The sequence below is a fragment of the Aplysia californica genome, unplaced genomic scaffold, assembly GCF_000002075.1.
Source record: "Aplysia californica isolate F4 #8 unplaced genomic scaffold, AplCal3.0 scaffold00073, whole genome shotgun sequence".
Lineage (NCBI taxonomy): Eukaryota > Metazoa > Mollusca > Gastropoda > Aplysiida > Aplysiidae > Aplysia > Aplysia californica.
The window spans coordinates 1140431-1151736 of NW_004797343.1; the positions used below are offsets into that span (position 1 = coordinate 1140431).

Below are 11306 nucleotides of genomic sequence, written 5' to 3' on the forward strand. Positions count from 1 at the left end.
GATCCTGGATATGTACCCGAACATGGCGCGAGTCATAGTTTTAGGGCTAGATCTAGCACTAGTACAGGTGTTGTTGTTCGCGCAAAGAAATCACAACGTCGTGCTGTACTTCTGTCTCATGTAATTCAGTGTATGGCTCTGAATCATCAACGCACAGACCCGCTTTCACCTAACACTCACACATGCCTACAAATCTAAACAGAACACTTTGAACTTTTATTTTTGTTATTGTTGTGATTTTCATTCTACCTGTCACGTCTCTGAAAATTTTTCAAAAGATCAAATTATTATTTTTAAATCACACAAATTAAAGTATTAGACTTAGACAACTTTACTTTTTTGTATTAGAATAAGCTTGAATGTTACTTTACTGTGTCAAAAATTAATTACAATAGGGTAATTCTGAGAGTTGAGGTGGTTTATTGAAATACTCCCAAAAACGCTTGTGAATGGTGAAAGGACACAGTAGTAAGTGAGTTAAATAACCTAATAGTGTTGCAAGAGATGTAAAGACCTTTACAATTTCAGTTTCAGTTTTGTGGGTAATATTGATGGTGCTGTGAAAAATTGGTGCTCACTTGGCTGTTTGTTAGACAAGTTCTCTTTATGAACTTGTGAAAAATTTTGTTCACTTGGCTCCGAGTGCATGCTACCAATTGAATTCATTTTATTCAGTTTGGGGCAGCCAGATTTTTTTTCCCGCGGAAACAAATGATGCGAATTTCAATCAAATTCGATTAGTGACTTTGTGAAAAACAAATAGATTTCATTTTGATGGTCTCAGTCAAATTTGGTCTAATTGTGCCAAAATGGCAGCTTTTGCTCCATCCGTATCTGTCTGGCACCAAGTCAAATTATGATTTCAATTGGCGGAGTGTACTGGGCATTAGATGCCTTATGCTTATGTAATGAGTTGACTATTTTGTGAAAAACTGCTCTTCGCTCAGCTCACTGTTTATGAGAAGAAGATTTCTGTGGAATTCTCTGCATTGACTTAGGTTAATTGGGACCATTTTTAGGGCTCTTCACAGACTTCTGGTGTGATAGAGGCCCCATATTGTAAATGGCCCATGTATCTGTAAGCGGGAAAATGTGTTCTTGCAAACAAGGTACGGACTGAAGAGATTTAGATTTACACAGACTGGTGATTGCTACAATATTGAAGTACCAGTACTCTATTTTACGGAAGACAAAAACTGCATGTAAGAATTTATACAGTTGAAAAGAGAAAGGCTCTGTTCTTTTTCGCAATTCAAGCTGAAAACTTTCGTTGGAGGTATGACTGAAGGTGCCACAGTCCTTTCAAGGTAGACTTTCAGTACACGAAAGATACCGAATAGTTAACAGTGGTATTTAATTTCTCAATAAAGTTACAATAGCAAAAAGTCATTTTTCTGCATGTGTGTGTGTTTTCAGGCTCCCTGGTCGACTATCAAGATGGCTACGTGGGTTGCATGCGTGGGTTGCGGGTCAATGGAGTGCTCATGGACATGAGTGCCAAACTGGCAAATGGAGAAGTGTATGGCGTGCGGGCTGGTAAGGCTTTTTTTGCTTTTGGAGTTGGTTTTGGGGGGGGGGTTGTTTGGTTTTTTTTTGTTTTTTTTTCATTTTGTTTTTCTTGTCTTTTTTGTTTTGGTTTCTTTATTTTAAAAAAAAATTTTTTTGGGTCAAAAGAAAAGGTCAGCCCCCTACCCCCATTTTGATCTGTCCTCTTTTTTTTTTTTAAATGTAGGTGTTTTATTTTTATGACTTCATTAACATAGTTTAGATCATTGATGACTAGCAATGACATGTTTTTAAAAATTGTGTGTTTTATTATAACATCACCTATTTGTTCTTTGTATTTGAATGACTGAGAAAAGGGTCCAGATGTTGCATAGTTTTTTATGTGAGAAAAATGCAAATGAAGTGAAAAATTGTATTTTTGGGAAGGTGAGACTGTTCTTTTCTCTGTGCCAGGTGATTGTTACTGGGTCAATCTATTTCATTTTAATGAAAGCTCATCAAACTTAAAACTTTTGTTTGTGTGTGGTTGGCTGGTGCTCTGGTATGGTTTGCTCCGTCTTTCCTTTCCAACATCTGTTGTCCTTATCTCTCCTCCTTTTTTGTGTTTGTTTCTCTCTTGTAACACCTGTAATCTTCAGCACTTATATGACCTATTTTTGTAGCAAGTGCTGTAAAACTCTTGTGAAGGGAAGAAAACCTGTCAGTCTGTCTGTCTGTCTTACTCTTTTTCCTGCACTAGGTGATTTTGGCAGGTTGGAGGGTGCCTGTGGAAGATTCTACGTCTTCACTTTCTCTTTGTTGTTTCTGTCTTACTTTTTCCCCTTCACTTGTGACTATTATTGTGTCAATGTGCTTCTCTTAATGCAAAGAAACAAATCAGGTGATTGTTATTATGTTGATGTGTTTCATTTTACTGAAAACTCATAAGCTCAAATCTTCTTTTTGTTTCATCCTTCTCAGGATGTGTGGGCAAATGTGCCAGCAGTCCGTGCTTTAACCAGGGCACGTGCCGTGAGGGCTATTCCCACTACACGTGCGACTGCTCCTATACCCCCTGGCGTGGCTGGAACTGTGGAAGAGGTGAGGAGGATTAATTGTCCACTTATTATTAATTGTGGGAAAGTTCAGGAGCGTTAATTGAACATTTATTAACTGTGGGAAAGTTCAGGAGCGTTAATTGAAAATTTATTAACTGTGTGAGATGTGAAGAGGGTTAATTCTCAAGTAAAGGCCTCTAAATATTGAATTGCAGGCCTAATTTAGCTTACTGATCATTTGTTTGTTTTTTCTTCAGAGGTGGGCGTGAATCTGAAGAACAACTACATGATCAGGTACACTTTTGACGAGACTCAGGGTCTGTCTGCGTCCGACTTCCAGTTCGCTATGATCGGCTTCTCTACCAAGGTGAAACAGGGCATCCTTATGCAGATGAGGGATGAGACGAATTCCGAATATATCACAGTGGAGATCAACAACAATGGTATATCTTAATCATTTTGCTCATCTTTTTCTTTTCTTCCTTTTTTTTTCTTTTCTTTCTTCTCTTTCTCTCTCTCTCTCTCTCTCTCTCTCTCTCTCTCTCTCTCTCTCTCTCTCTCGTAATGCTCCTCTCTTTTACTTTCTTCTCTCTTCTTCCTGCTCCTCCTACTTCTACTCCTACACCATTTCTCTCTTTTCCATCCTCCTTCCTTCTTTTTCTTTTTTATATTTTCCTCTTTTTTACTTTCTTCTCTCTTCTTACTCCTCCTCCATCCCCCTCCTCTCCTACACCATTTTTTTCTCTTCCTTCCTCGTCTCTTTCTCTTTCTTGTTATTATCCTCTTTCTACATTTTTTCCCTTTTTTTTTGCTTTGTTAATTACATTCATTCTATGGTCTCATAGAACAGTTGACATGTGGGTGGTTGGTGGATGTCATGGAGTGGAATTCTCCTGTTTTATTGTTTATTTATTTTTTGATGATTCTGTTGTCCTAATCTTCTGGAAGGTGATTGGAGGGCAAGGCTGGCAGGTCCTTCTTCTGTTCTTTCCTCTGTTGTTTCTGTCCATCTGTTTTAACGTTTCTGGGCACTAAATGAACATAATTGAAAATAAAAAGAACAGATTTAAAAAAAACTCGGTATAAATAAAGAAGTTGTGTCTTTTTTGTTTAAAGATTAACAGCATGTCCTCAATAATCAGTTACCATGATACTCACAAATAAAACAACTAAAAATTCATCTTGTCATTCACACACACGCACACCCCCCCAAACCGTCACAGGTGGTGTGAAAGTGGCTATGGATATTGGCTTTGAGCGTGTGGAGGTGAACACCCCGATGGAGAAGAGCATTGACTACGCCAATAGCCAGGTTCATGTTGTGCGGATTGAGAGAAAACATTATGGGCGCTACATCAAAGTACAGGTGAGTAGTAGGTGGTTGGTTGGCGGTGCTTTGGTGTGGTCTGGTGTGTCCTATCAAACTTTTATTGTCGTTATTGCTCCTTCTTTTTTTTTCTTTTTTTTTACTTTCTTGTAACACCTCTAATCTTCTGTACTTGTTTGACCTATTCTGTTGCAAGAACGGTAAATCTCTTACTAAAACTGTTTTTTTGAATAGGTAGGCTATATACATAAAATCCTACAAATCTGCCATGCGGAAAATGGGAGTGTTCACAGCACTTCATGGTCCTCACACACATTTTGTGTACGTATGAGGCTTACGTCATAGCTTACCAATAATATTTTTTAATGACAAAATGCTTAAATGCAATAGCCTGATTGAACGACAAGTGAAATTGGAAAGAAGTTCTGCTTTTGCCTTTTGTTTTGGGCTTTTAGCCACTGTTCCATGTCTACTTTCCGACTGGATGATGTCGATGTTCTGACCTTGGGATGGAGATAAGAGTGGTAAGGAGGTTGAGTAAAAGAGGTTAAGCCAAAAAAAAAAATTCAGTAAAAACTTCCAAACTAGCAGGAAAATGCCTGTTTCTCCAATTTCGTCATTTCGACGAGCGCCTGATTTCACCACGCTGCCTCACATATATCAATTTATAATGAACACTTTATCACACTTACGGTTCACAAAACATGCGTACAATTAGCGTAATGTCACAATTAGTGGAGAGGACATACTTGCTGCTTAACTGATTCCGTCCATGATTTTTTCAGGCTCTGGACAGAGTTATTTTTCCCTGCTCAGTTTTAGACCTGGGGTGCATCTATTTAACGCATTACTGTGAAGCTCTAAGTCACTCTAATATGTATTGTCATATACCAAACTGATGGGAATAAATAGAAAAATCTGTTTATATCAATAACAATGACTTATAGTCTGTTTGTATTACAATTTCCTTCTGACAAAAACGAATGAGAAAAAAAAATTGTGCAACAGCGCTTCGAAAATTTCGACTTACTGCATTTTCTCAGCTCTACAAGTCCTTATAATCCATAGGAATCAACACAACGTTGTAGCGATATCACCCTAGCACACATTTATGCAAGAATTTCACAAATTTAGTAGAATATCTTTCTTTGAAGAGCCTTTTTATTATACCAGGCTCCGTGTTGTTTACCCTTAGATCTAGCCTACATCGCGACAACAAAACAACGATTTTTGCAAGAATTTCGCGGAGTTCCGATTGATATTGGCGCTCAGAGATTGAGGTCAGGTTTTTTTACAAGTTCTGCTTCCTTTCGACAACTTAAAAAGTAGGAACTATGTTAAAAAGTGCACCTTTGATTCGGATTTCGTTGAGCTGCTCACAGCGGCCGAATGGAGGCAACGGTAAAAACTCAGAGCCGCTGTCAGCGGCCGAATGGACGGAATCAGTTAAAGTGCTATTGTCTTAGCTCATGGGATATAGACAATTTAAATTCTGCAGAGGCCGCCTACTGGGATTTTTTACTAGTATTTATTAAGGAATTTCTTAGAATGCAGCAAATAGGCGTTTTAAAAAATGTTCATCTGTTAAGACAAATTGATACAAGTGGCTGTACAAAAGTTGGGGAGTTTTTATGGGATAATTGAGGAGATATTTGATAATTAGTTGCGCCACAAAATTTTGACTGCTCTATAATGCTAAAACTTCCTTTTCCTATTTGCTTTTACATGGATACCCCAGTCTCTAGTGTGAAGGCTGCTGTTCGCTGCAGGCCCTCCAGGCTCCCATCTGGTTTTGTGGCTCCCAGCTTTTGGTTGGGACTTGCTTTGGGCAGGCTTGTAGTAAATGGTTTGGGGCTGGTGGTTAAAGTGCACCACTGGCAGGTTCTTCTTCTTTAATTTCCTTCTGTCGCTTCTGTCTGTCTGTCTTACCTTTCCCATCTTTAAATTACCATTATTGTGTCATTGATGTGCTTCTCTTTGCTCTAACAAACAAACAAATAGTTTGCTGTTTGGCTCCCAGTTCCGCCTTGACCCTGCTCTGAGTTAGGGATTCAGAACTTTGTAAACCAAAACTAAACTCTACTTTTGTTGTGCAGGTTGATGACTACCCACCAGGAGAGGAATGGTTCTCTTCTACCACTAGTGGCTCTGACACCATCTTGGACGACCCAAAGTACCTGTTCATTGGAAATAATGGTAAATCTAACAACATGTTGGGCGTTGCTTTTTAACTTTTTGTCTCTGAGGGAGGTAATCAAACATCTATCATCCTTATCTCCCCTTCTTCTTTTTTATGTTTGTTACTCTCTTCTAACACCTCTAATCTTCTGGCGCTTATATGATCTTATGCTCTGGCGAGCGACATAAAACCTCTACTAAAACATCTTATTCAAAGGTCCCGGGTTCCAATCCAGGTTGCGACCAAAAAATTTTCTTCTCTAAAATTGTCTCATTTCACCTCCTTTCCTGCTCTCTAGAAATGTTCTGTCCTCTGCTTTCATCTCCTCTTTCTACCCTGCCCCCCCCCCCCCCCCCAAACCCCTTTGCCCCCCCCCCCGGCCTCTTGACCCTTTCCGGAGCCTTTTCACCGCAATTCCTTGGCCCCTTCTTACCGGGGGCGTTCACCTAATTCCTGAATCTTTTGGAGGAAAAAACTACCCCAAACCCCCTCGGAAAAAAAGGAAAAAAATTAAGAAGGGGGAATTGCGCGCTCGTTAAAACCGAGCTCTTGGTTGGCTAAAAAACATCCCCTTTTTCACCCCGGCCCCCCCCCCCCCCCCCAACCTCCTTTGCCCCCTCCTCTGGCCTCTTGACTCTTTCTGCAGCCTTTCTACTGCTATTCCTTGGCTCCTTCTTACTGCTGTCTTTCAGCCACATCCCTGATCTTCTGGTAGGAAAGATCTACTCCTAGCCTTCTCGGAAAAGGACGAAAAATATCAGAGGGCCGTAATTGCGCACGTTTAAGATCAGATCCCTTGGTGGTCTAAAATCGATTTAAAGAGTAAGCTCCAGCCGCCACTCGTGCAAATTTTGAAATTTCCTATCAACTGAAAAAGTTTAATGCGTCCCGCCCGCTCATATGACCTCATGCAGTTGCGAGCGCCGTAAAACACTTACATAAAGGAAAACAAAAAAAGGCCATGATAGTTTTTTAGCTGAACGAACTCTACAACACCATCCCCTTAGAAAATTAGCTGTTAAGTTTTAGAGCGCGCTCATATGACCTTATGCAGTTGCGAGCGCCGTAAAACCCTATACTGCTACTACTACTAAAAAGTTTTAGCATGAAAACTAGCACCTCAGAAAGGCACTGTTCGAAGAAAAGTATTTTTTTATAGCGTACTACCATCATTTGGAGCTGTTGGGATTGACATTAGATGCATGAAATAAAATAGAAATCTTTATTTTTTTTAAAAATATTATTTACCCAGATAGACGAAAATCGGCTCAAACCTCAGCAGGCAGTCTCCTTAAATCGAAATAGGTGAACTTATTTGATAGTTTGTCATCTAATGAATTAACTCCAAGTAAAACTGACCGAAACCAGTAATTACTGAAAAGTAATTTGAAGTTGGAAGTAGTCATAAAGGAATGTGCCATAGACGCTGCCAGCGGCTTGCTGGAGATCAGGAGTTAAATAATAATAATAATAATAGATAGCATTTGTATAGCGCATATCCCCGCTCAACAGCAGACTCTATGCGCTTTAAAACAAGGAGTTAAAACACTTTGATGTGGGAGTTCTTCGAGAAAAGTCTTTCTTATATTCCATCCGTAACTTTCATCTGTCTTGCTCTCTCCTAGCATTAAATAATAGTTTTTGTGTTGATTTGCTTCTCTTTTCTCATATTTATGCCTGTTTTCTGATGTGGTTTGCTTTTTTCCTGTTGAACATCTATCGTCCTTACCTTATCTCTCCTCCTCTTTCTTGTCTTGGTATGCTACTCATTTAAAATGCCTAATCTAAATAACACTTATTTCTGCGTCTAATACGTCTAATAATAGCATGCTGTAAAATTCTTTTGACACCTAAGACCAAACAATGCATAATGCAAGCCTGATCACCCCCGCAGACACCTCAAATACTCTGACGGGCTTCGAGGGCTGTATCTACAGGATGCAGGTGGATAACATTTTCCCGCTGAAAAGGACATTCCAGGACCCACGGCCAGATTACATTTCACTCACGCCTGAAGAGAAGGTAAAGATTGTGTGGTTTTATTTGTTTGTTTTTTCTTATGCAGAGATGTTGTTACACCCTTATTGACACAATTTAGATCATTTGAGAGGCAGGTAATGACCCTGCCTGTCAGCGCTGAGCTGGACTGAGAGGTATACAACATCCCAGCAAAAACACTGAGATACTCGATAAAAGTTCTCCCCACTCTTGATTCAAACTCAGGTCTCCCACGTGTGATGGCAAAGTGCTTAACTGCTACTACAAAATCTAAGGGCAACTAAACATTTACTCTAACTTGACCTTGTCTGTCCTATCAGGTGGGTGATTGGTGGTTGCTCAGGTTTGGTTCACTCCTTTTTTCCTGTCTAACATCCATCGTCCTATCACTCCTTTGGGGTTTTTTTTTAATGTCACTCCCTAGTAACTCCTCAAATCTCTTGGCACCTGCATGACTTAATTGTGTCTAATTGTATTGCAAGTGCCAAAAAACTTGAACTAGTGGGTGGTTGATGGATGCTCTGGTGTGGTTTGGTCCCTCTTTCCTATCCAACATCTATTGCCCTTATCACTCCTTTTTTCTTTTTTTTTTTGGTTACATTCTTGTAACACCTCTAATCTTCCTCACTTATGACTTAATTGTGTTGAAAGCGCTGTAAAATTCATACTCAAACCAAACTAATCCCTTCAGGTGCAAGAAGACATGTGTGGCTTTGAGGAAGTGACCGTGTCTCCAGAGCCAGTCCGACGCCGGCCATACAGCGGAGTGCCATTAAATGTCACGTACAAACGAGACCCCCAGGCCACTTTGTCGGACGAAGAGAAAGTTTTGGTGGGAGGTGAGAGAGCATCATTAACTTTGTGCTTGTGCAATGAGTTATTCCTAACAAGAGGCCCAATAATACAATCCTCTGCTTTATTGCCCAGGCACCTTCTTGCTCATTTTTGGTGGGAGGTGAGAGAGAGCATCATTGACTTACCCTATGAGTAATTTGTAAGATGGATGGATGGATAAGTGGGAAACCATCTGTCTTGTCTAATCACAGTGGCACAAAGCCGTGACCTATGACAGTGAGGTTTTTGAGAAAAACAAAGTTTGAAAAGCGGAGAGGCAAGAAAGTTAAGACATTCGAATCCTGATGTTGACATTAGGTCTACAGACTACAAATGCTCTTCTTTGCCGAAAATTCTTCTAAAAAATAATAGCGTGTGGAGGTCACAGTCAAAGTGTAAACAAGTACCGGTGCCTGTATGTTGAGGCAGTTAAGTACATCACTTTAGAAAAAAGAAAGGCGCTGCTTTTGGCAAGTTGTGGCTTTTGTGGTCATTAAAAAAATGCTTGTGATTATTTTCTTTCCTTTTTTTTCTCTTTGCCTTACTAGCTTCCTATGGCAGCTAGCAAGGTCTATAAACTTTATTTTCCTTCTTCGACATAAAAGGCTTTGTGATGGACAAACTTTTTTTTGGTCCCGTGTCCTGATTTTGGTGCTGATATTTGTATGTTACTTAAAAATGTATTGACATGGTGCAAGTTGATATGTTTCAGGAACAGAGAAACAAGAAAAACTCAACGAGAAAAGGGGGAATTGTTTAGTCGGTGGTGATGGTTGTGATGGAAAACTTTTATTAATTTATTGACTATTATTATTTTGAATTGTTAGAGCTGCAAGAGGTACTCTACAATGTCTGTTCTATTGCAGAAGCACCTACGTCGTTTTTAGAAGTTTTGAGAAAGTGGGGAAGAAAAGAGAGTTCCCAAATCTGATCCATGTCTTCGGCACTCAGTAATTTTCAGTTAAACTAAGAGGAAGATAATGAATCTAAAGGAGACTATTTTGTTAGATGTCCTTTGATGTCTTTATTCAAATAACGGTATTCTCTGAAAATCCGAATTGACTTGGGAGATTGTGGAGTAATGCTCCTGATGGAGACTTCTCTATGACCTTTGACCTTTTTTGAGGTTGTCTAGTTAACCTGTGGCCTTTACCATACTGCTTTTCCTTCTGTAATGAAGGATCTTGATGCTTTTTTTGTGTGTGTGTTCTTCCTATAGACCTTTATTTTGTGTATGCTTTCCCTATATGCAGGTATTTTTACATAAATATATGTGGGGGCTCTCGTGGCCTAAAGGTTTAAGGTGTTCGCCTCTCATTCAAAGGTCCCGGGTTCAAATCCGGGTAGCGACGGAAACGTTTTCTTCTCTAAAATTGTCTCCTTTCACCTCCTTTCCTGCTCTCTTGCAACATTCTGTCATCTGCTTTCATCTCTACTTTCTGCCCCCTCCTCTGGGCTCCTGACTCTTTCTGCAGCCTTTTTACTGCTTCTCCTTGGCTCCCTCTTACAGCTTTCTTTCAGCCACACTCTTGATCTTCTGGTGGGAAAGATCTACACCTAGCCTTATCGGACAAGGGCGAAAAATCTCGGACGTTCCGTGTTCCCATGTTGGCATACTGTCATTACATGGATAGCTACATTTCCCCTAATTCAGCTTTTGAAAAGTCGGCATGCCTGCAGTACAATTCATTGGTGTGGCAGGCTGTCAATACAGTTCATTGGTATAGTGGAATATAAATGCCAAAGGATGTTCTTTATGCACGGCGCACGAAATCAGCTGAAATCGCGCCTTTTAATTGTACCGCGGCTCCTGCCGCCCGGCGGTGATTTATCACCTCGCCCGGTATCTGTTGACCTTTTTTATTGGGGTCATTTGACCCCGTCCCACCGTTATAAACTGGGGTGCGTTCTTGATAAAATCGTCTCATTTACTGTCTAAATTACAGTGGTGCAGTAAGACCCATCAAGTAGTTTTAATTTATAGACTTTAGCAACACCATTTCTCAACCTTTAAAAGAAAGTCCCAGTCTTCTACGTGTTATACCAAGTGTTCTACACGTGTCTGTTTGCTGCCTGTGTAACACGCTTTTCTTATTTCAAGCTGAGGATATATAATCATTTATTACAACAAAACGGTGCATTGAATTTTGGGGGGGATTCGATTTGTGAGTTCATTAATAAATCATGTTTTGAGTGTATAAATTTCAGTACTACCACAGTTGTGGTTGTTAAGCTACATCGGATTATTATGTTGGGCCGCCGAATTTACTAACGTTATTGCCGTATACAACGAAGACCTTAAAATGGAGCACACCCCTGAAAGTCATGTATCCGCTTTAAACTGTCTGTGTAGAGTGTGCGGAAGACTGAACATTACAGGAAAGCAGAGAAAATCCTTTAAAAAGCCGTATTTGTGTTCGGAAAT

The 11306-nt window shown here is 39.9% G+C and overlaps 1 protein-coding gene across 1 annotated transcript in view; it reads left to right on the forward strand.

Moving 5' to 3' along the window:
* LOC101859469 (neurexin-4) overlaps positions 1-11306 on the forward strand; it is a gene marked incomplete at its 5' end in the record, with an annotated part of 32920 nt that overhangs the window by 19280 nt on the left and 2334 nt on the right. The window contains 7 exon segments of the mRNA XM_005093968.2: positions 1417-1536; positions 2467-2586; positions 2801-2986; positions 3767-3909; positions 5967-6066; positions 7944-8071; positions 8739-8886. Of these exon segments, the coding sequence (XP_005094025.2) occupies positions 1417-1536; positions 2467-2586; positions 2801-2986; positions 3767-3909; positions 5967-6066; positions 7944-8071; positions 8739-8886 (945 nt within the window).